This window comes from Epinephelus fuscoguttatus, linkage group LG19, assembly GCF_011397635.1.
Source record: "Epinephelus fuscoguttatus linkage group LG19, E.fuscoguttatus.final_Chr_v1".
Classification (NCBI taxonomy): Eukaryota; Metazoa; Chordata; class Actinopteri; order Perciformes; family Serranidae; genus Epinephelus; species Epinephelus fuscoguttatus.
The window spans coordinates 24,340,157-24,366,288 of NC_064770.1; the positions used below are offsets into that span (position 1 = coordinate 24,340,157).

At 44.7% G+C, this 26,132-nt stretch overlaps 1 protein-coding gene across 2 annotated transcripts; it reads right to left on the reverse strand.

Annotated features, from left to right (window-relative positions):
* Positions 1 to 1,357: 1,357 nt before the first annotated feature.
* Positions 1,358 to 24,431, reverse strand: gprc5ba (G protein-coupled receptor, class C, group 5, member Ba). 2 transcript variants are annotated; one of them, XM_049561173.1, is made up of 4 exons: positions 23,525 to 24,431; positions 7,753 to 8,784; positions 7,366 to 7,511; positions 1,358 to 4,919 (listed from the first exon to the last, which is right to left on the reverse strand). In XM_049561173.1, exons 2-4 carry the CDS (start codon positions 8,780 to 8,782, stop codon positions 4,875 to 4,877), a joined length of 1,221 nt encoding a protein of 406 aa, XP_049417130.1. In that variant the 5' UTR covers positions 8,783 to 8,784; positions 23,525 to 24,431; the 3' UTR covers positions 1,358 to 4,874. The 2 variants fall into 2 exon arrangements, with proteins under 2 accessions (XP_049417130.1, XP_049417131.1); XM_049561174.1 differs by having other exon boundaries at positions 7,390 to 7,511; positions 23,525 to 24,429.
* Between the last annotated feature and the right edge of the window lie 1,701 nt (positions 24,432 to 26,132).

Consider the following 26,132-nt stretch of genomic DNA (forward strand, 5'->3'; position numbering starts at 1 on the left):
GCCACATGGCATCATGTGACGGACGAAATTCCACTGTTTGTCCACTATAATAATTGGCTTCAAAGCCTGGTACACATCCTGGGGCTGGTTTTTAGAGTGTATTCATTGAAAACAGCTGCCTCTTGTGGCAGAAAACGAGGCTATGAGAGCGATGACAGTGAACCAGAACACTGAAGTTGTGGCGGGACAGCTAAACAATAAGCTAAAACTTGCTCTAAAATTATGTAAAGCCGCGGAGCTGCAGATTCAGGCGATGATTGTCTGCAGGTCATTTGCCACAAGAGAACCCCTTTCACAGTATCACATTGTTTTCACATTGTAATTTGTTTATATTGTTGTTATAACAATATTAATTATAGTTAAAGAAAAGGTTTGACATTATAAGACATTTACTTATTAGCTTTCTTACTGAGTCAGACGAGAAGATTGACACCACTCTTATTTCTGTATGCTAAATATAAAGCTACCGCAAGCAGCTGGTTAGCTTGAGCCCCGTTTCAACCAAACACTTTCGGTATGGTACTATTGGAACTAAAAGTAACCCTTCAGACATGGTACCTAGACCCTGTTGTTTCCACCGCAAACAGTACTCTTAAATGTGGGCGGAGTTGTTGTCACTCACTGCTCCGTCCAGCCCTCACTGTACTTCCACCTTTCTCTGTCTGCACCTCGTTTATCATCCACAGAAGAAGGCTGCACGCCAACATTTTCAGAACAAAATAAAACAGGCTGCAGTGAGAGTCTCTCTCCATGGGATATTTAAATATAGCGGGTTTGTGTATTCAGTCCTTCTCAGGCAAGCTCAGGGGTTTAGTGTTGCCGGAGTCCACAGGAACAACGATCCACAATGCTTTTTTTTTTTTTCCCCCCAATCGAGGATTAGAGTATATGCAGCTCACATAACCTGGTAAAAATAAATATATACGAACACTTGAAGATCCACTCATAAAGGTGTATGTTATATAAAAACTAAAGTAATGGGCAAAGTTGTCACAATGAAATTTAAATCTAAAGAGGATTTTGTTCAGATTTCTTGACATTCATGGAGATTTTGACTGAAACAAAATGGATAAATTGACACAGTGTTTCCATGACATAGTTAAGCCAACATAGAGCACTGACAAGTTTATTGTTCAATTGCATGCAGTCCCACTCAGCACAGTTCTTGGTCCTAAACAACCTAATTACCGGGATGCTAAATTTACATTGGTGTTTCTGCTGAAAGCCATCGGACGATATATCGTTATCAGAATTTTAAACTGTGAAATATCTTTTAATCTGGGCTCTAATTTTGACACTCTGTAGAATAATCCTGTCTGTCACTGCATCACTATCTGGAAAAAAATACCACATCCAGTTTAAAGTTAACTACAAACATGACACTTTTATTGAACTTATTTTTTTCCTGATTCAGTTACAGAAACAAGAGAGTTAACTGTTGTTGTTTTTTTAATTATTATTTTTCTAATCAGGGGAATCAAGTTCTATACATAGGCATGCTGCGTCACTGCACAGTCACAGCTGTGAAAACCAATATCACCCCTGTCAGCTGCCCCGCTGGAACAGTCTGAAGGCAAGACAAATCAGGAGAGGACAGGCAAAGACATGTCAAACCCAGGGAGGATGGGTGTTCAGAGGGCTGCCCAGGGATGACAAACTTAACATATAGAAGTTTTGTGCAAATTTCACCACAGTCTATTTGATTTTAAACACAGAGACAATACCAGTCAGAAGATTCTCTTTTTTTTCCCCCTCGAGTCTTCAAACTAACACAGATAGTTCTCATTAGGTCCAGTGATGATGGCAATTTGTTCCTTTTTGGGGAATCATACGTGTTTTGGACCATTTCCCCCTGACTTTAATCTCTTTGCTTCTCAAGAGCCAGCTCTCTTTTTGTGTTGAAGAAAGCACAGACATTAAGTGTGTCATCTGATATACACTGAAATTATGATTGCTGTCACATGACCTTTACATAAATAGAGTTAGTATTCAAAAGTACGTCTGAGAAAGGTCTTACATGTAGAAATGGTGATAAGCATGCACAGATAGGTAGTCGACAAGTGCAAAATCTACAAAGTCACATGTTATTATTGTTTTTTTGTTTTGTTTTGTTGGTTTTTTTTGTACTCCACACTGAGTGAAAACATAGCAAGAACTGAAACCTCCCCCCTCCGCTCTGAGTGTTGAGAGTTTTGTCTCGTTACTGCTGACCATCCAAAACCCTGAGGACAGTTTTTCTTCATGGGGCTACGACGAACGCTTCTGTGTCGCGTAGCCTGTTTCTGACCACGGTTGGCCCAAACAGAGCCTGACGTGGCAGGACATGCTCTCTTTGGGCATGGAGCTGGCCTGCTGGTACCAGTCCTATTTTAGAATAACCAGTGGTTAAGACATAAACATACAGCAGCAGTCAAGGGCTGACCCTTAGTCTTTTCTTAGTTAGGGGTTGCTGTAAAACCAGGGGTCACCATTATGACTGTTGGGGGGCTTGAAGTTAGTTGTACAGCCTCCCTGCTTCATGTTTTAGAATTATCCCTAAAGTATATGAGAGCAAGTCACTGTTTACTGCATGAAGTGCCAAAAAATATTCACAGGCATTGTCATTTTTTTCTGAAAATAATAAAAAATAAGTATGTTTTTATCCCCTTAACTATTACAGCAAAGAGTGGACCTCGGTCTTGACTGAGAAAACTGCTCGGGAGGTACGACTGACCTATAAATGACAACTCATATCATTTCCTTGAACATTAATCAAACAGAAAAAGCATATCTAGTGTTGGCAAAACATTTCCAAAATGCTAATTTAAAAAAAATAGACACCAGCAATAGAGAAATAAAAGCTTAATGTAACAACAAGCGAATGTATGAACAACAAAGCAAACCAGTTAAAAAAAAAAAAAAAATCCCCAGATAAAAACAGTTTGCAGTAGTCAGTCCTCCAGTGGGTCATATGACACTGGTGTCTAAACTCAGGCTACAGTTAAAAAAGAAACACAGAAAAAAGTAAAAGAAGCAAGCAAAGCTTTACAGCACTACTATGTACACAGCTTCTCGGGCGAAGGGAGAGAGAGAGCTGGTGTCGTGATGAAGGGAGAGGGCGTGAAACGGAGACTCCAGTGAAACAGGAGTCCTTCTTGGCACGGGGCTACACTTGAGCTATAGCCGACCACAGGGAGACAGGAGGGGAGGAGTTGGGGAGGAGGAGGAGGAGGAGGAGGAGGAGGAGAGAGAGACACTTCACCAGATAAAGAAGACAAACACATAGAGCAGAGCAGCGCGGCCGCCCGCACACATCACGCACAAACACACACACACAGACAGACCAGGGAGCCATTTTCTCACACAGATCTCGCACTGTCGCATAGACTCCCCTCGGACCGCCGCTCGCTATCTCCTGGCTCCCATCCCCCTTCTTCCTTATATCTGATCTCCCTCTTCCCACATTGCACTGTAAATCTGATCTTTCTAAGGCTCTAGGATATCTCCGCACACCAGCCACAGCTCTATCTATAGCCTGCCACTCACAGATTTGACTGCTGTATCTGCATCAGTTGTTCCTGTAGTTCTAGTGCACTAGGAAGTTGTGTCAGAGGGATATTTAGCACCAGAAAGCAACCTTGACTTTTGAAATGTCCCCCCCCCCCCCATGTCAACTCCCAACACTCATAAAATCACACGTACGCACACGTAAACACAGAAAGAGTTCAGAGCTAAGAACAGTTTCAGTTTTCTCGCCTCGTTTCCTGCTGATATAAAGTGACAGTTTCTCCTGGCTGGTTCAAAATGCCAGTGGCCACCGGAGATGTGGGAGAGCAGCACACAGCAGTCTGACCTAGATTCATGGAAGCGGTGCCTCCCCGCAGACAACTGACACCCTCCTCATCCAATCAGAATCCACTCTAATGCGCCGTATATACAGTATATATATAACAGCAGTTCATTAGCAGCTTGCGATCCCTCTGTTCAGGTGCTCCGGGCTGCTTTTGCTTCGTGTGCGGTCACTGGGAGCTTCTTTTCCGACTGCAGATTCACAGTTTGTTTCACATTTTGCAAAGTGTCCATGCAGGTGGGAGGATGAGGCAAGGTGAGAAGAGTTATGTGTAATATTCACAGACGGTGCAGTGAAACCAGAAATAGAGAGGGAGGAGGAAGAAGAAGTGTTCACGGAGGGCTAACAGTCTGGAGGGGGAAGGTGTATCAGAGTGGCAGAGTTGAGATGTAGGGAATACACACACTCTTTTTTTTTTTTTTTTTCCCCTCTCACACACTCTACATACACACCCACAGAGGCTGGATTATATTAAAGCGGGCGGTGCTCGAGCTGTACAGTTTGCCCGTGTGCTGTCTTCACCTACACTGGATGGATGGAGGACAGAGCCAAAGGTTTCCACGTGAGCGCCAGCAGCATGAAAAGACAGCCTGACTGACAGGGGGAGAGACAGAGCAAGAAAAAGCGATAGATTTCACAGTTTTCCAAGGATGCTTACAGTGCTGTATAGTCTCAGGGGAGCAAATCAAACAAAAAGAAGAACAATACTGCATGTTGATATTTTCAGATCTGAGTCAGCGCGTGTCTTGTTTTGCTACTTGCTGGTCACACTTTGAGTTTTCGAACCCTTCTATGGAGATTTGTGTGCTAGAAGAGCTTTAGCTCTGTCCTCCATACCTTGCTGCCTCTCAGTCTCACACACACTCATACGATAGTTGATTGGCACACAGTCAGTGTTTAAGTCTGTACACAGAGTGAAAGGGCCCTGTTGGCATCCATGTTTTAAGTCCAACCAGGCGGGCCCCTCGTCCCAGACCCCTCCCTCCTCACCCTCTCCATCCTCTTCTTCATTTTCTACCACACATCATCTTTCCAATCCTCTCGCTCACCACAGCTGCCTCCCAGTGTAGGTTGGAGGGGCGGAGGGCACCTGTAGAAGGAAAAATTAAATTTGTAAATGACCGTCACAGATACCGTAATATAGTCACACATGCATACAATAACTGCACAGGCCACATATACACTTTTTATTCGAGCTTGTCTACAAACTGTCTTCATGGTTTAGGACAAAATACATCTCTGCCTGTCTTCTACTTCAACACAGACCCTCTCATGTCATGTGGTAGCTGTCTCATGCTGCGTTCATGTGGAGTCAGGCAGATGGTAGACAGCAGACAGACACTTTGGCAGTACGAAACATGCATGGCGATATGTTGCGATGGTGATGTTATGTCAAATAAATTATTTTGTGTCTATTATTTTATGTAAGTACTCAAATAATGTCCAGTAATGGTTCAGATCTCTCGTGTTTTCACCCCGTGTAGAGCTACATCACTATGTCAACATTGATAGTAAATTCCGTCATGGAGGATGGCAAAAAGTTAAAATGTTCTAACTTTAAATGGCATCTACCATTTTCCAGTATTCTCTGTCAGTATCACTTAATTTTATCGTCCAGCTCTTGTCCACTAAAATGATATCCTGCATGCTGTCTATCATCTGTCAGTTTCCACATCAATACAGCATAACTGTCCCAGAGTTTAAAGCAAACCACAGAAACGCAGCATTTACTTGTTACGCTCTGCAAAGCTGAAATAAACCTCCAATAGGTGTAAGACCTGACTCAACTCTGACTATTTATACTAATTGTTTCGTATTTTGGGAACTAAGCTTCTCAGTTAGCCTAGATGAGAAGATCTCACGTCTTTATGCTGTATGAGCAGCTGGTTAGCTTAGCCTAGCACTAAGAGTGGAAACAAGGGGAAACAGCTAGCCTGGCTCTGTCAAACCAGCACCTCTAAAGCTCACTAACTTTAAACCTCGTTTGTTTAATCCACACAATAACTGAAGTGCAAAACTCTGTGCAGTAGGTGTTTATTGTTACCTTTGTAGCTGTTAGCCCTTATGCCCAGTCTGTATGCTAAGCTAAGCTAACTGCTGCTTAATATTTACTGTAAAGGCAAGCGAGTGTTATCAATCTTCTGCTTAATTCCTTTCATCTTTTAAATGTCTTTTGTCCTTTTAAATTGCTCTGTTAAAAGTTGAATTTTGAGTATAAAGCATGCTATATAAATAAGCTGTCTTTACAATGAATGCACAGAAACACTAATGATAATTTATGCAGCGCAGATTAAAGTGACAGTTCAGCCCTAAATCAAAAATGCATATTTTTCACTCTTACCTGTAGAGCTGTTTATCAGTCTAGATTGTTTTGGTGTGAGTTGCAGAGTGTTGGAGATATCGGCCATAGAGATGTCTGCCTTCTCTCTAATATAATGGAACTAGATGGTACTCGGCTTGTGGTGTACGAAGCGCCAAAAAAATACAATATAAAATATATATCCACTGATTTACAGATGTTTCTTTCCCAGTGTAAGTCTATGGAAAAAAGGGCTTTTTGGGCCCCATGGCATCATGTGACAGACTCAGAAGTTGTAATACCACCCTTTGGTCACTACAAAAATTGACTTCAAAGCCCAGCACACTTCCTGGGGGCGTGCACGAGCCCCTCATCCATGCGTAGATGCACACTTTATTCTGCGCAGTGCTACGGTTGTCGGGTGTCGCTCAGAGGAAAGGAAACCGCCCACAGCAAGGTCTGTGGATTATCTTAAGTAACTGTGCCATAAATGTATTCTTTTGGCGCTTCGTACACCACAAGCTCAGTGCCATCTAGTTCCATTATATTAGAGAGAAGGCAGACATCTCCACGGCCAATATCTCCAATACTCAGTAACTCACACCTAAACAATCTAGACTGAAAAACAGCACTACAGGTGAGAGGACAGTATGTATTTTTGATTTTGGGCTGATCTGTCCCTTTAAAGAGATGTCTCTACGTTCTCTTGTTGAATCAGCATGGCTGCAATCTCTAGGAATCGTGACTACAAATAACCTTTTAGTCAGTAGAGAGTGTTCAGCGTTTTAGCCTCCAGCAGTGTGCGAGGTGGTGCGTTGTGCTCTTGTGCTAAATCCATAACACAGTGGCTGGAAATAAGTTCACCTGTGCCAGCCAGAGTGCCCATTCATCCTGCGTAACGAAGGGCGTGACAGTCCAGCAGACAGTAGCATCACTCAGTGGAGAGATAGCATCGTGGCTTATTTATAAGCACAGGAGCACATGGAAGCTCTCTCACACTCACCCATACACAAACTCAGTGTAAGACAGGTGACCATTTGTGACAAAACCATCCATGCACAAATACAACACACACAGGCCGCGTGACCATGCATCCAACAAACTGATAATGCACACACACACATACTCACACCTCTCCCTCATTGTTGTGCAATGACGTACGGTCTGGAACGCACAAATGTGCATGCAGTCTTGTCGGCGTGGTCGAATGAGAGAGCGGCGTGTAAGCGGCGTGTACCTGTGACTGGGAGGATGTACTCACCGCTCCCCCGTTCAGGATCATGGTCATCTCGGTGGGTTGGTAGACGTTGCTGCGGAAAGGAGCGCTGGGTCTGGCGCCTGTGTTGCTGTTATGTTGCCCGGCACCACCACCGCTCCTCAGGCCTGGCGTGGAATAGACAGAAGCGAATGGAGATTACTAACGGTGACTCACCACATCAGTGTCCGTCTTGATGAAACATTTGCTATGTAACCCTGCACCACAGAAATTTCCTCCTGTTCTTATTTCTAGCCACGCATGCAAATATTTCCTGGTGTTCTATTACTCACTTTGGCCTACATTCCACCTACAGCCTGTCCACACATATTACGCCTGTCTGCTCTAAAATATTGGATTGTACTGTACCTGCAGTGTTCTCATCGCTGTATCCGTAGCCCTGGTTCTCCACAAACTGCCTGTGAGAGAGGGGGATGTCTTCATCGAAGCTGGTCTCCCTCATCCGTGTCGAGTTCTGGGAGGTGTCAAAGTAATCTGGGGCAGTGGGCTGTGGAGGGGGTCTCAGGCAGATGTGGGATTCAGGAATGGCATGGAAGATCAGCAGCAGCCAGCCCTGAGCTACTAAAGCAATGGCCAATGCTGGGTCATCCCAGTCCGGGGCCCTCCCCAGCCAGGCATTGCCGTACAGATAGAAGCCCACCCAGGCCACCCAAAGCAGTAGCGACAGCAGGCAGGTCACCAGCAACCAGATGGCATTGCAGCGCCACTGACGTGTCTTCCCACACAGGGCCAGGGAGGCAGCAGTCAGCGCGGCTAGTAGGAGGGCTAGCACATAGCTGCAGGCTAGGGAGAAGTCCAGTGGCAGGTACTGACAGGCAGCTCGTCCCTCCCTCAGCACGGTCAGAAGTAGCCACTCAGCGGCGATGATACCCTGCACGGCACTCAAACCCAGCGCAAGGCCTGTTAGGGCGCAGCCACCAGGGCTCCGGCGCTCACGGCCAATCCTGCGCAGGCGAACACCCTGCACCAGCAAGCAGGAGAAACAGACGGCAAACAGGAGACCCCACAGGGCCCTGCGGAGCAAACATAAAGACTCATCCTGTTCAATCAGGTAAGCAAAGCTCAGGCCGAACAAGCCGAGGATGCCGAGGAGCAGAAGGAGGATGGGTCCCACGCCGCTGCGCTTCTCAGCCTCACTGATGTGGTGTAAGCGGCACAGCAGGACTAGGGCTAGCAGGATGGCAGTCAGCACCCCGCCGGCGGCCACTGACTCGACAGCCACACCCCATATGGAGTCCAGGTCACAGAGGAGGGTGTAGGGACGGACAAGGCCCCAGCCGCAGCCTCTTGGGAGAGCCTCAGAGTCCTCAGAGTCTTGACCGGTGGCACGATGAGCAACAGTCAGCAGCAGCAGGAGGAGGACCGGGAGGAACGCCATCTCTGAGAGATCAACAGACCAGAAGACAGAGAGCGATGAAGGAGCAAAGAAGGAGAATGGAGAAAGTCAAAGGAATGGAGAGAGAGAACGAGAAAGAAAGTGAGTCATTCTGGTCATAAATGCAACAGAGTTGAGCAGTCAGTCATTCCCACAGTAATCATCCGCCTGTGAGTGACAATGCAGACAATCAGCCACTGCTGTGTTTTAGAGAGGAAACAAAGGACAGCAGTTCATGCAGGGTGAATGACTGAAGCCTTTCCAAACACACAAAAGCACGCACACACACACACACACACCCTGTTTCACCAATAGTAGCCTATAGCCCTGCCCTCTTTCAAAGCTCCGGTGTGTAGGGACATACTGGCAGGAATCGAATATAATATGGTAAGTATGTAGTGTATAATCACCTTGTTTATAACTTTAGAATGAGCTGTTTATACCTACTTAGGGAGCGGGTCCTCGTCTATAGAGTCTGCCACGTCTCTACAGTAGCCCAGAATGGACAAACTAAACACTGGCTCTCAATAGGGCTATTTATGTTTTCACGTTTTTCCATTGGGCAGCACAGTTAGAAGTCCCTCCATAACAACAAGCATGCAACATGAAACTGCTGCTCAGTGTTTTTACTGGTTTAAATCACAGAATCTGTTTGTTTCAGAAAGTTAGAGACCTTTGAGGGTAATACAGCTCCTGGTAAAGAGCCCCTAAACATCTGGATCTTAAGCTCTTAAATGAGATCGTAAGCTCACATTAGCAGGTGCTAGGGTAACACCTGTCTGACATGCTAAACAGCATCAGAGAAACAGTGACTTGTTTCAGCTGGTGGCAATCTGCAATCCCCACCACTAGATGCCATGACATTTCTTTAAATCTTACACACTGCTCCTTTAAAGTCTTTCAGGTTTCATTTAGTGGCAAAAAACAGCATACACATGGCAGGAAAATACCTACAAACCCAGATAAGCTGCCTTAAGTGCATTCACAAAAAACTGAGGTCAGAGTCGGAGCTCCTAAAGTGCTTCTGAGGAGAGTTTCAGGTTTATGATTTGTCCAGTCTTGTCCAGTGAACCGGCTGCCAGGGCACTGACAGGAAAGCTGCAGCATCATGCATATTTTTATGGAAGAAAAAAAAACGAAATACAGAGCAGAGAAGTAGTGCGTACAAGCAGTTCTACTCACTATCAGGCATCTAAGGGCATCTGGCAAGGCGTGAGACAATGCATAATACACAGCACACAAATGCACAGCGCCTCGAGCACAAGTACAAACACTTGAGTACTTTTGTGTCCCGGTGAAGAAAAAACAAAAAACACAGTAGCAGTCGGTGAGCAAAATCAATGCTGTCTCAGTCTACTTATTCCTTTATTCATCATAACTGTCAGACAGCCGCACACACACACACACACACACACACTCGCACACAAATACACGTTCTTTCGTTCCATTGAGGTCTTTGCTGGGATGATCAGTGCTGTCGCTTCACCTGACAAGCTGTGTGTTTTTTGAGAGGTTGATCTGTATTTAAAGCCACCACTGAGCCGCACACACACACACACACACACACACACACACACACACACACACACACACACACACACACGTACACACACGTACACACACGACACATCATTCTGCCAGGATACTGTCAACTGTTTCTCCACTACATTGCTAAGCTTTCAGAAATTCTTTCCAAGCTGGCTCATACATTAGTGTGTCAAACAATCTGCTCTTACAAAGAACACACACACACTTTTCTCGCCGCTCCACGCTTGAAGCTACACTTTGGATTGTTTATTTCAGCTGTAGTTTTGACATAAAATATCTCCCGGGGTTCACAAATAGACTGCACCACAATATTTACATACCACATAAAGGACACTGGATATCCCCAGCTTCATATTCTCTCTCCGTGCCAGTAAGTCGGGGAGAGTTACAGTTACATGGCCGAGCTGTCAGGGGAGAGTGGTAGATTTAAATACACACCGGCCAGGGCTACAGGTCACACACAGTCCTTCCAGCATGGAGCTTATTAAATGGGGCAGACAGCGAGAAAGAGACAGACCCCTCGATACTAGGAAACAGGGACAGAAGTGTGAGGAAGTCTGGCGCATCTGCAGCAAATGTATTCAGACTAGACCTGCTTTTAATAGTGTGATTTTTCACTTTAATGCATCTGATGTCAGTGCATTTACTTACGAACTGTGTTTGAGCACAAATCTTGCACTTGACTTGCGTTTTTTCATTTCATATACGCTGTAATTTTACTCAACTACGTGTAGGAGGGAAATATTGTACGCCATAACGTTTATTTGACAGCAACAGTTAAGAAGACAAACTAACATTGTAAGAACATGTAAAATACATCCACTGGTCACTTTATTAGGTACACCTGTTCAACTGCTTCAATACAAAAAATTGTTAATCAGCCAATCACGTGTCAGCAACTCAATACATTGAAGCATGCAGACATGGTCAAGACGAGCTGCTGAAGTTCAAACTGAGCATCAGAATGTGGAAGAAAGGTGATTTAAGTGACTTTGAGCATGTTGGTGCCAGGTGGGCTGGTCTGAGTTTTGCTGATCTACTGGGATTTTCATGCACAACCATCTCTAGGGTTTACAGAGGATGGTCCGAAACAGAGAAAATATCCAGTGGGCGGCAGTTCTCTGGGGGAAAATGCCTTGTTGATGTGGAGAATGGCCAGACTGGTTCAAGATGATAGAAAGACAACAGTAATTCAAATAACCACTGGTTACAACCAAGGTCTGCAGAAGATCATCTCTGAACCAACAACATGTCCAACCTTGAAGCAGATGGGCTACAGCAGCAGAAGACCACACCAGGTGCCTCTCCTGTCAGCTAACAACAGGAAACTGAGGCTACAGTTCACACAGGCTCACCAAAACTGGACAATAGAAGATTGGAAACATGTTGCCTGGTCTGATGAGTCTGGATTTCTGCTGCGACATTCAGATGGAAGGGTCAGAATTTGGTGTAAACAACATGAAAGCATGGATCCATCCTGCCTTGTATCAACGGTTCAGGCTGGTGGTGGTGGTGTAATGGTGTGGGGGATATTTTCTTGGCACACTTTGGGCCCCTTAGTACCAACTGAGCATGGTTTAAACACCACAGCCTACCTGAGTATTGTTGCTGACCGTGTCCATCCCTTTATGACCACAGTGTACCCATCTTCTGATGGCTACTTCCAGCAGGATAGCGCACCATGTCACAAAGCTCAAATCATTTCAACATGACAATGAGTTCACTGTACTCCAGTGGCCTCCACAGTCACCAGATCTCAGTCCAATAGAGCACCTTTGGGATGTGGTGGAACGGGAGATTCTCATCATGGATGTGCAGCCAACAAATCTGCAGCAACTGTGTGATGCTATCATGTCAATGTGGACCAAAATCTCTGAGGAACATTTCCAGCACCTTGTTGAATCTATGCCACCAAGAATTAACGCAGTTTTGGAAAGTCAGTTTCCACATGAGCGCCATGAATGAATCATTGATCATCCTTCTGACATATAAAGATGACTGAAATTTGACCACAAGGATGGTTTGTGGTGAAGTGAAGAATTAGTGGTACGGATGCGTAGTAATAACGGCTGCTCTGGCACCGTTAGAGAACTTCGCCGATGCGACAGTAGGTGAAACTGCATTTTCTTTAGCTCGCTGAAAGGTCTAATGCATGGTGGAGGGGCACAAGTGTCGATAAGCAAACAAACGTTTAAGAGCATTTCTACATCTATGGCGAACTGTGGATGTGGAAATGAGCACGGCTTTGTGAATCAGATGACAAGCATGCATATTTCTGTCTTAGAGCATACACACAGTTTTGGTCATGAATCCACAAAGAGTTTTGTGCATCTGGCCCGTGGTTTGTTTGTTTTGGAGAGGAAGAGACCTCTGTGAAAAATTTGGCTCCTTGTAAAAACCTCCTGAACAGTAAACACTTAAGGAGTTCTAACCAGGGGAACGCTCAGCTGGTTGTAATCTGCAACCCTCACTGCCAGAAGCCACTAAATCCCCCCCTAAATCTTATACACTGGCTGCTCCTTTAACTCCTGCGGTGACAAAACAAGCAATTTCACGGTGTCACATGGTGCCATCAACGATGTAAAAGGCGGGACACAGGGAAAAATTCCCCCTCAATAAAAAACATAAAAGTAGGACTTTTATTTTGACAAAATTTAATACACTTACAACAAAAATGATGATAAAGGATTAAAAAAAACACAATCGCCAGAATGCAGGAAATTAAGTGTTTGATGCTCAAAATTTTCTGGCAGAGGAACCACCCCGTGTCATATGGGCTCCCTTCCAGTGTTGGAATAAAACCTAGTCCTTCTTTGGTAATTTTGATGGGCAGTGTTCATTATTTATTGAAGTACAAACCAAACAATCAGTCAGTCAAGAAAATAATCATATTAAACAATAATGAAAATAATCATTAGCTCCTGCAATGTGTGAAATAGTTTAGTGTTGGCTCAGTAAATAGTGATAATAATCTGATAAAACAGACTTTTATTTGTAATGGAGTATTTTTTTACATTGTGGTATTAGCACTTTTACTTAATAATAGGATTCGAATTCTACCCCAACCGATGTTCTGTTATAGATACTTTGACACAAAGGAGAGTTGTGTGTGTTGTTATGAATATAATAAACATAATTTGTGAGGTTCTCTACTGGTTCTGCCCCTAGTAAACTAAACTAAACTAAGCTGAGGAGCCAACATTTGAAGCCCTTGTATTGTCTGTTAAAGGTTCTCCACTTGTTCACTCTTCAGTAAACTAACCAAAATAAGATGAATAACCACCAGTCAAAGTCCCTGTATTGTTGTTTAGAGGTCTGCTAGTGGAGGTGTCCCCAGTAAACTAAACCAAACTAGGCTGAAAAACCAAGATAAAAAGGTCCTTTATTGTTCTGTAGAGGTTCTCTGTTGATTCACTCCCCAGTAAAAAGTAAACTAAGCTGAAGAGCCAACATTTAAAGTCCCTGGAATGTTCTTTAAAGGTTCTGTACTGGGTCTGTCTCAAGTAAACTAAACTAAACCAAGCTTAAGAAAACACACATTTAAAGGATTGTTCTTTAAAGGTTCTCTATTGGTTCTGTCCCCAGTGAACTAAACCAAACTAAACTAAGCTGAAGAACTAACATTTAAAGTCACCTTATTGCTCTTTAGAGGCTCTCTAGTGGTGCTGTCCCTAGGAAACTACACCAAGTTGAAGAACCAACATTTTAAGTCCCCGCATTGTTCTTTAGAGGTTCTCTACTGGTTCTGTCCCCAGTTAACTAATCTAAGCTGATGAAGCAACATTTGAAGTCCCCATATTGTTCTTTAGAGGTTCTCTACTAGTTCACTCTCCAGTAAACTAAACTAGGATGAATAACCAAAATTTACAGTAAAGCCCCTGGATTGTTCTTTGGAGGTCCTCTATTGGTTCCCTTATAGTTTGTTTTGTTTCGTTTAATCGGGGAAGAATAAAAACACTACAATAAAATAGCTCAATCTTTTTGCACAAACATGGAAATATTTGATGTTTGAAAAGGTAACATATTGTTTTTCCCAGTAAGCATTTAGTACACAATTTTGACTCTTCAAGCCAACTTTTCGTAATAAATGATTAATATTTATTGATAGTTTAAGTGTCATTTAGAAGCATGTAAAGTCTTCTGTTGTATTATCTTGCATCATTTATGGCCCCTAGGCTCGAAAATGTGAAAACAATTGTGCTATTAGGCACCTCTAATGGTTCTGTATGGCACTATTTGACATAAGACCTGAGTAGCCTATTTAAAGCCATAGTTGGTAATCCTGTTCAGAAACACTTTTTGTTATACTGGGTGAAATGGTCCTTCCATCCTGAGAGTAGTCAATACATAATGTGTTCAGAAAAAGGAATGAAAAAAATCTGACCTCTGTGGCAGCTGCAGGCCTGTAAAAACTCTGACCAATCCCTGCCATTCGGTGCGAATGGAAAGAACCAATCAGATGCCTTCATGTCTCGTATTGCCTGAGCCCCCCTGTGTCACTCCCTCCCTCCTCCCTGTGCGCACTCATCACATGTCACTGTTGCCGGAAATATTCAGCACACTCAGCAGAAATACTGAGTTAGCAGGAGTTTGCTGCACAATGGCAGAGAAAATGCAGCCAAAAGTATCATTTCCAGTGTTACTTGTAAAAGCTCGCCCCACTAAACAGGCTGAGAAGAGAAAGTCAGAGGCAGAAAAGGCTGCAACGAAAGAGGCTTTGGATAAAGTGAAAGGACAAAGTAGACATCAACAGCAGTCCAGCTTTTGAACGGTGGAGACAACTGAGGGAGTTGAAGGGCGTGAAAAGTGATGCAGAGGTTGCTGTCTTTCTGTTGGACAGGTAATTATTTGTTTTGCTTTGGGGGGATTTGTTATTTTATTCGGCTCTCCTCTGCTGACTGCAGGATGCGCGTTCAGGCATGCCTGGGCTTGTGGCTTTGGACGAGCACTGACAGGAGGGGGAGCAGGGGGTGAAGCTTAGAGGAGGTGCCGCTTTCAAATCTTGCTAGCTCTCCAACATGACCAACTATAGCTTTAAGAGATGGGTGCTACATAGCACCAAAACAGGTGTACCTATGATCCTGAGTCAAAGAACCACATTTGGGTACTGTTTAGCATAATTTTTGTTTGGAGTGTATTTTATGTTCAGAGATTGGCTACTGCAGTTTTTTATCAAAACACCAGCTCTTCCCCAAATTTCCACATACACACAAAACACAAACATGTACGAGCAGATATGTCCTGCATAGCTGGTCCATCCATTTATTTACAGGCTTTTGATGTGTCTGTATATTTTTAAGGCAGAAATTGTTTACAACTCCTGAACCATCATTATGTATTTCTGCGAGACCCCTGAGGACGTAATAGTGAAAGATGCATGTGAGCATATGGGTGTGTTTGTGCATATTCATTTGTTTGGAGCTCTTTCATGTATCCTCCAGAGATTTACACCCTCCAAACTCCTCCTCACGCCTCCTCATTACCAAAATTCTTTGCTGCCTCGTTTCCTGCCGTTATTTCAGCCTGTCGCTTCCTGTCGCCTTGTTGCAGCAGCCCACTGCCGCTGGTTATTATTGGTCTACATTAACATCAATCAGTGCTTACAGAGGGATGAGTCACCAAAACACACACACACAAAACCACAGTGCACACAAACAAACACCGTACAGTTACCTGCAGAACTGGCACAAAAACACACACGCACACACACTCCTGATAAACTCGTGCTTTCTTTTAGTGTGATGTTGTTTTGCCAGTGATAACCATGGTTACGCCCCATCTCTAAATGACAGGAGTAAAACAAAAGGGAGAGGAGACAAAGAGAGAAAGGCTCACTCATCCTCAACAAGCTGAGCAGACTGCTCCTCCTCTGTCTTTTTTTTTTTTGTTCTTTTCTTTTTTGTCTTCTTTGTCACACTTTGTAATGACAGAGCCTGTGAAACCACACAGTGCAGACAAGAGACACCGAGACTGGAGCTTGTGCACACTGGTGAGTGACCACTTTCTCATTCCCTCACCCTCTCACCCAGTCACTCTCTCTCGTACAGATGGTTGCTCTGGCTGCTTTTTGAGTGGGACTTGGCACAGCTGAAGGCTGACGGATGCACACAGAGGGCCACACATGTACAAGATCACCAATGCTCCTGCAAACATGCACGACACACAGTACGTAACACACACCTACGTGCATGAGTCCCCCCCGTTTCTCACTAATATGAGTCATGTGCAAAGAGAGAGAAAGAGAGCCCCTGGCCTTCCGCTTTGTGCAGCGCAGAGGATGCTGCCGCCGTCTCATCCTCCCCTCCCTCCCATCTTTCTAGACATGTTTCTTTCTCTGTCACTCCTGCTCCATGCAGCCATTTCTGTCCTCCCCTCCATTTAAAATCCCCTATTCTGTCGGATTTCAATGCCACCTCTCCTCCAGAGCAGCCGGAGCGGTCTCATCTCTCTGCTACATTTGAAGATATGCTGTGAGAGATGCGCCTCACACACCTCCTCTCCCCACATTTCCTCCCTCTGTTAACCCCCCCACCATCTAATCCCAAACACACACCCTCTTTCCTTCCATTTTGGCTTCTCCTTCTTCCTTCCTTGTGCCCCTTCCTCCTCCCCCCCCTTGCCTTTATTCTTGTGTATCTTACGTAACTGGGGAAGGATCCAGCTCCTGCCAGTTCTGCTGCATGGCTGCTGTTTCTCAGGCATCATCTTCCTCAGTGCCAAGCAGCCTGCTGGCACTCAGAGGTCCATCTTGGTTTTGTATTCTGCACGTAGCGGGGTTACATGCATTCATGCTGCACGTGTCACTCAGACACACAGCCTGGCATAATGCCCATGTGTGCTGGCTCTATTTGCATGTAAATATAACATTCTGCGTGTTGACATGTATTATGCATCTGAGTGTGAAGGCACCACATTCTCGCACAAAGCTGAATGTGACAAGTATGCAGCGTGCATTCCTTACACACACACAACAGGAAAACAGGCGCGAGAGTGCGAATGTGCAGCACTGCAGTCCTTCAAATCTGCTCCAGGCAGGATAGGCAGGGATGTCCTGTACAATTACCTCCGCCTATAATTATCAGACATAGCACACAACCAGATGCTGTCTAATTACCGTGGTGATAATTGGGAGGATTATTGCATTTTGACGACTCGCTTCAATTCTCGTTTTTTTCTCCTACTTTTGTTTTACTCAGACTACTGATGGAGGAAATGTGCATGAGAGAGTCTACACAAGTGTGTATGTAGGTGTGTAGCTGGGAACACTGTGATCCAGCTGTCGAGGTGAGCAGGTCATTTGCAGGACCTGTGCTGGCATCTGCTTGCTGGTGACGCCATTCAAGGCTGCGCAGCCTCATCCACTGTCTTCTCTAACACTAATAGACCTTTCCTTTTCTGACAGCGCATAAATTTACATTTTACATCAGTGACTGGGATTACATAAGGCCTTTAGATATCAGTCATGTTAAATTAGCCCAGGCTGTCTGGAAGTCCAGTCTCACTGTGTGACGTGTACTTCAGATTAACAACACATCTGCACTTCTACATAAGCTTGAATGCTCTACTTTCTAGAGGTTTGTCATCGGAGGCATCTCAGACTGCTCTTTTATCAGCTGCTACTTCTGTCTTAAGCTCTCTTGACCGTCTCTGGTGTCTTGAGTGAGAATAATTGCCTTGAAGTTGCTCCTATAGTGGATTCAGACCTGAAGCATCGTCCAGAAAGAAGACAAAGAAGTAATGAGTACTGTAAAGGACCTGCCTGTCTTGCCTGAGGTCTTAGATATATCACACATTTGTCATGCTTCCAGTCTGATTCATGTGTCTCTGACCAGCTGGTTGGCTGGAAAACCTCTTTCTTGCTTCCTTTATGTTGCTTACGTCAACAAGCTGGCATTTTAATTTTTATCCTGTTTGGAAAACAGCTAAAAAACAGAGCTTAATCTGGGCATACTCTTATGCTGTGTTCAAACTACAAGCAACAGACTACAAGTCATTTTCAATGGAAGCCGGTGACATGAAGCTACAAACTGACGCCCAACAGTTGTGGCTGTGGACGGGAATGACGCGCTACAAATCAAAGCTGAGCTGAACTCCACTTTTGTCAGCACTCCCATGACGCGGTGAAGCATCAACCAATCGTGTTTTGATTCTAGCTGTGGTGCTGTGTTATTTAGCAGTCGGCTGGCGCTATGCTAGCTTTATAAACATTATTGCAAAAATGAAAATGAAATGAAATGTGATGTTAAAAAATAGGGCTCAGACAATGATCAAAAGTGTGGATATTTTTTGGCCAAATACAAACTTTAGATGGCGCTCGGTCAAGTTGCTTTGTGGCAAGTAGCAGACACACACAATCCTGTCACGATGTAACTACAACAAAAAGCGTTTGAGCAGCACTTTGATAGCAACTAGGCGATAATGTAGCTGGTCATGCTGTTACTGTGTTGCTCATAGTGTGAACAGCGATGCATTCACGAAGCGGTTGCAAAGTGGTCCACAAGCGTAGCAGCAGCACACATGTATTCACACCAAAACCGAACAGACATGTCATGCAGCGCCTGCTGCTGTCCCGTCAAAATACAAACCACACCTCAACAGTTGGTGGCGGTAGTGCACCATGTTTGCAAATCTCCAATAAACCCCAAAGAAGAAGAAGTGAGTTTGGACCCAAAGCCCAGGTTGGACAGATTTGCGCACCAGTGATTATTCCAACGCTTGGAGAATTAATATTTAGCACTACAAATGGGTAAGTAGTCTTTGTCTGCTTTGTATTACTAGCCTTAGCACAAAAAACCCATTCACCTCGGTGTCTACGGTGGCCAAGAGAGATCATAACACACGCAAACACAAGTTTCTTTGGTGAATACAGTGACCATTTGCTGTATTCTCAACTCGAGCAGCGTGTAGAACAGATACGGTGTGAATGCTCTAACCTGTTAACCTGCTCGTCGAAATAAAGACGTGAGTAAACAGCGACCATTTGTGAGCGCTACGTGAATGCATCACTTGCGGTATGAATGAGGCCTTAGGCAACACCCACACTAGTACGTTTTCATTTTAAAAAAGCATAACCATTGCTTTTTTTATGCCTAGCGTCTACACTGCTCCAGTGTTTTGGAATCCCTAAAATGGAGACCTTTGGAAATACTGCTGACACTGTTTGAAAGCGTTGTAACCATCACTGCCTACATGCGTCTTGTATGTTGGCATAGGTACAACCACTAGATGGCAGAGTCAGAAGTTTCTCACAACAACAAATGAGGTGATGGTTGGAGGAGGTCGTGGAAATTCTTTCAACAGAGGCAGTGTCGTAGACTGTGGTGTCTGTGAGGCCATTATATGCATTTAGTGCCTTTCGCTATATTATTGATTCTTTCTGTTCTGCCATTTTTTCAATGTCTTTGTTGTGTCCTATGATTGTGAATTCCTTGAACTTCAGCCCCAAACTTTTCAGTGGTACTGCTCCATTTCATTTGTATTTGCATGCTCTCAGAAAACATGCACAAATTCGGATGAAGCAAATGGAAAGAAAGGACAGAAGGCTTCGTCTATGTCCATATACGTATGTAATGTTGAGCATAAATGGATGGGTGGCAACGAAGACTTTTGGAAATGATGACGCATACACCCACGTTCACTTCCCATGGGTCTTATCAGTCACGACAGGTCAAACCAAAACATTATCACTTGGTCTACATACCTTCTGTGATCCCTTTGCTATTGTCATGGCTTCCTCTGGTGATGGATAAAGATTCCAGCTGGCACCACTCTAATATGTTGCCGTATTAGCTCTGTAGCTACTCCCAATCATTTTCCATTGCCTTGGCTGCCTTACACTCATGATACTTTCAAGCCTCTTCCCCACTGGACAAAAAACACCAACTTCCACTTGGCTTTTGCATTTAATGGGTAAGATTACAATCGACATTCCCTCCTGGGTCAAATGACTCTGCAGTATTCATGATTATTTATTGGCTCTGGCTCTGATCGGCAGTGATGGAAAGACGACACCTGGGTGAATGTGCTAATTTTAGCCCCTTTGCCAGCAGGATTGGTCTCAAAAGACGGTCTGTCTTGGGTCTAGCAACACTCGAACATAGTTCAAAACAGTCGGACCTTGAAAGGCAGACTAAATATGTGAGATGTATAAAAAGAACTTACCACCGTAACGTTTTCAGTGGCCTCCATGCAGCTTTTTTACATTTACTAACTTGGTTTTCGTCCTGTCTGTGATGTTGAACGTGGCACTCCGGAATTTTTTTTCCAAAAAACAGAAAGACATACTTGTATGCTGAGTCATGTACGTTGCTCTGGTCTACTGGGAATAGGAAAGCAGTCTATCACCTATTTTTAATGGATTTTCCCACCTTTGAAAAACCTGCATACATGTGCTAATTTGTGTGGAACAGTAACAGTTTCACTTCGTCATCAGTCCAAGCAAATAAATCTCTGGTCTTACTTTTCCCCATCTCCGTAGTATTTTATGTAACTAAGCAACCAACCAACTGCAGGCATGGACACAATCTTCTTCCTGTTTATAGTGGCAGTGACATGTGTTTTCAATGCTTTATTATGTTGGTAGATTATATCTGAAATGGAGCTAAACGCAATCATTTTTGTTTTAAAACACCGTTTTTAGATTAAAATGTAATAGTGTGGATGTGGCCTTTGCTTGCATCCTCATCCACAACAGATAGACTCTCCCTTTCTCACTGAAGGACACTGTGACAGGACACATGGTCGCTATAATCCCTGAACTTTGCAGAGATGGCCTTCCTTCCCAATCGTACATTCAGTCAGAGACCTCCTACGCAGAAGACTGTGAAAGCACGGCCAGTTTACATGAGAGTTCGTCGAGTTCTGCGTTTTGAGAACGACATCTCTGTTGCAAGTTTGCTGAAATAAACAGACCCGGCATCAAAGCTCCATAGCTGCGTGCACAGTGAACCTTTATTACAAGTTTCCTGTGCATAGATACTTGGAAACACATTTACAGTAACTGTTTCTGAGTAAAGGAATGCATTTGGCTCCCACTGGAAACTCATCTAATGTCCTACTTCAAATAAAATGCACAATAACCATGAATTACACCGCATGATCTGATCCGTCTGACTTTGTCTCCAATCTCTCTACGTCTCTAACTCTCCACTGTGATGTCACCAATCCTCTATTTGGCGAATAAAAAGATGGGAATAATAAGGGGATTAGGATGAAGAAAGAAGGGGAGCGATGCGGTGGACGTCAAGGTATGACGTATGGGTGTGCTAAAATATTGAAAAGGAGTTAGCGAGGACAAGTTTGAGGAAAAAATAGACTTGCAGATGACAGGAGAAGGAGGGCTGAAGAGAAAAGGCAGATTGAATGGTGAGACTGAAGAAAGTGGTGGTCCATTCACTGCACGGGCCTCTTGGGTGTCACCATGAAGAAACTGACAGTGGAAGTATTTTCCCCAGCCACCCTAATTAGGCCTCATTACCATGTGACTGGGCTCGCAGCAAGACCATATGCTAATTGACTTAACAATTAACAGCACCAGTGCCTTAAGCCCCTCCCTCTGCTCCCCTTTCCTTCTTCCTCTTCCTCCTCCGATGCGGTCAGATGTGAAGGCATCCCAAACCTAAAAATGGCCACAGACCTCCGGTGTCATGTGTTCCGCTCCTCTGTGATGTCAATAAGCATCTTCTGTTACAGATGCAGTGATGGGATGTATGGGGGCGTTGCTCACAGGAGCCCAATGAGATCAGATTTGGTTAGAGAGTGTGATAGTGATCAGAGGAGCAGGAGAAACAGGGAACGGGCGAATATGCGAGGGAGGAATTGGAGCAAGCCTTGTGCCTGGAGCGTGTGTGTGTGTGTGTGTGTGTGTGTGTGTGTTTGAGGGAGAGTAGGAGGGGTGGACGCATGAACACAAATGCACATATGAAAGGAGAAGCAGAGAAGTTCCCATGTATGTGAAAATCAAGCTCATGCACTCAGCTGTTCCGTGTGTACATAAGGAGGACACACACACACACACAATCATCCAAACAAGGTACATATGGCATCAGCCCCGAGGAGATACTGTAGCATCCTCTTTTCCCATGAGGCAGCTAACTAACTCATGAAAGCACAGCCTGAGAATAAACAGCTCCACTCTGCTGCATATTGATTAATGATGGAAAACAGAACACTCCAAAATAGGCCCGGGAGCTTTCTGAGTACACAAATACTGCACTGACGGAGGCTCAAGGCTCACGTATCATCTATCTATTGACCAACAAAAAGTCAATCCATGCATTGACTTCCATTTCCATGCAAACTTCCTCAGTCTAATTGGACTCAAGTGGCCATTTAAGTGCAGTTTCTTCCCAGAGTTAGACAACAAGCCTTTTGTTTATGAGGCCAGCGTGGGAGGGACGTGTCTCCTAAAGGGGACACCCTTGGTTTTTAGCTGACCTAAGGAGCAGTTTAATGCAAACACACAGTTGGAGAATGCTCTTTTTTCTCTTCTTTTTTCCCAGCTCACCCCCTCTTTTAACAATGGCCACATGGGAGGGTCCCTGGGGGGTTCCAGAAGAGTGTGTTTGTTTGAGAAGACCATGACCATTGTTACTTGTGTGTGTGTGTGTGTTTGTGTGTGTGTGTGTGATCCACATATAAGGAATGACATCTAACCTCTAAACAAAAGGATGAAGCAGTGATTGACACTCCTAAAATATCCAAATGCATTGTGGGGTGAAAATGGAGGTATGGCTACTAAAAGACACCAACGTCCTCATCCTCGTGAGAAAAAAATGTGCCACATCTAATCAGTCCTAAATTTCACACGGGTCAAGGTCCTCCATTAGTTAAGCTTAACATGATTTAATCAAATGCCCTTAGAGGTCAAGGCCGTGTGTGCCAAGCCCTGTGTGTAAATGTACATGGACGTGTACACCGCTGCGTGCCCTTTCTGCTTCACACACCTATGCATTTGGTGCATCGACATCGCCTCTCTCCCCGGGCTGTCAGTGATGTAACTTCCACCTCAGTGGTAATGAGCCCCAAAACAGCCTTATTACAACACAACCTGAGAGATGCATTCAAATACACCGAGATCCCCTGTGCTGAATAGTCACTGTGTATATATATAACGCACACGCATCTCCACAGTCACACTCCCCCTACCCTCATTCTGTTAATCAATACCCTATGGGCTACATGGTCGGCAGCACGTACCTTAATCGATGTAAACAAATCCGATCGAGGACGAAGGCAGATGCACAGTTGTCAGGTTGGATGGGAGACTGCGAGAGTAATAATGTCACATTTCGGAATGAGCTCCGCTCGCAGTGTTTGCGTATTCTCTCTCCATCCACATGGACTCGTACGCGATCAGCCCAGATGATTCCTCCTGCTCCGGCTGTGAAACCAGAGGGACCCGGTGATTCAGCCCGTGTCCGTTGTCCTCAGAGGCAGAATGGGCACGGACGGAAACGCACCGGGGTGTCAGGATTAAAATGAGGTTCTTGATCGTTTCCCCCTAAATCCTTTGTTCAGCGGTGCGCATCTTTGACTTTCACTCTGCACCAATGAAGGAGCAATCATCAAAAATTCATAAAACACACAATGAGTCGAAATCCTGTGATGCGCAGAGATGGGTCCCCCTCTTAAAATAAAAAAACCTGCCGGATCCCCCCTTCGTCTTCTTCTTCTCCTGCTACTGCGCTGAATGCCCGGGCTGACGCTCACTGCTCCCCGCTGCACATCTCCCGACTGAATGCATCACCAAAACTGCGCTCCGCATAACGCGCGTACTGGTAATCCCTCTCCGCACACACACACACGCACACACGCAGCCTACACACAGACAAAGTGACAGCTCTCCAGAGCCGCCGCGGACTCCTCTCCGTCCTCCCTCCCTTTAACTGGTTTACTCTCCGATAAATTAATTGGTGCCTGACAGGGGGGGCACCTTAATGCATCCTTTCTGGACGCACAGCGGGTCCCTCTCTCTTACACACACTCTCTCACACACACACACACCTCCTAAATATTATCTCAATGTCACTGTCACGGGTTTTACGCACAGTTTGGACTCAGCTCCAAATTACGGTGCTGTTTTTGCCTGGTTACTGCGCTAAGTCATAGAAAATATGCCACTACACTGTCAAGTTAAACTGTTAAATATCAGTTTCCTGGTGTATCTTTCAGAATAAAGTTCATAGACTAGTTTCACACTAGTCTACTTTTTAAAAATAGAAATCAAAACGTTTTATTGTGAGTATTTTGTTATAATACAATCAGCTTTCACCCCACAATAGTAAATGGACTGCATTTATGTAGTCATCCAAAATAATTTGCAGACACACAGTGGTGGCAAAAAGCTGTCATGCAAGGCAGTGTCCTAACAGTCACAGGTAAATTGGAATTTTTTTTCTAAAGGATGCTCCAACTTGTGGACGGAAGTCAAAAGGAGCTGAGGATTTATCCAAAAATCCTGCGATCCACAGCAGCACCCACTGAGTGAGTATTCCATACAGACATGTTGCCCTGTTGTTCATATTTAGACCACTATTTGTTTGAATAATGTCAAATCTCTGCCCCCTTTCTCTACAAGTTACATGTTTTAATGTAGAGTAGAGACACTCTTATTTTGAAAGCAGTCCAGCCTCTTTTCCAGGTTCCCTCTGGTTAATTCTGGCTCTCTCACACAGCCACAACCTGCTATGGTGCTTATTATTTCTCCCCCTTGTCACATGCTTGTTGCCTCAGCTGCTCCAGTCCATCTACATGGGAGGCTTTCAATGGTGGAGCCCCCACTACCCCCACTGTGTCCACCCCCACCCCCCTGCCTTTATGCTGCTGCATGATGTGAGCCAGTGGAACTCATCTGTGGCAATGTTGTCACAATTTGGACTGGGTCCCCAAACTGCAGGCATGGACAAGCAGGAGCAGAGCATGGCAGCCATGACACCTCTGACCAGGTAATCACAATGCTGCTGGTGGTCTGGAGAAGCAAACCTCCCCTCTACATCCACTCACTGTAAGATCTCATTTTATGGGATTGCGAGTGATCCGGTGATTTGGGGGTGTTAATCTACACTTTATAATCTACATGTTAATGATATAAAGAAAACCAAATCCTGCTGCAATATGAGGGGAACACTGGGAACCAACAACCAGTCACACTCACATCCTGCATGGGATTTGCCCTCTCGTGGCGTCTTTTCCCCCACTTTCCCTTTCACACGCATAAATACATGCAAAGTGAGATGACATGCGGGCTCTGGGCAGTAAGGAGGCGTATCATATGGACTGGCAGCTGAGGATGTGAGACTAATCTGACAGGTGCAGGCTGAGAGAGTGACAGCATGGGAAGAAGGGGGTGGAAGGGGAGGAGGAGGAGGAGGGGTCACTACTCGAAAACAGGACGACTAAGGAGATTAATGGCTCTCTCATTTTATCAGCAGACGGGCTCAGGCAATACATCATCAATACCATCCTTATTCTCATCAGCTTTGTGAGAGATTGTGTACCGAAAAGGCAATCATTAAACTATCACACAAAAGTCATCACAATAAATGGATCTGGAAGAACATCACTGGGTGGATAATGAGACAATAGGCTCACGAGCAAAGAAACACAAAGGGCCCATGTATAGGTATATTTGTGCCTTTCTGTGTCATTCTAGTCTCTGTAAAGGTCAATCTGTGTTTCTTTGGTGTATGTTTGAACCTTTGTGTCTCCTTTAGGTTGGTACACGTTAAGTGACATTTCGCAGGTGACCTGGAGGGCCCCTGACACTTTGGGCATTTGTGCCAGGTAGACGCATCCATGGTGTAGG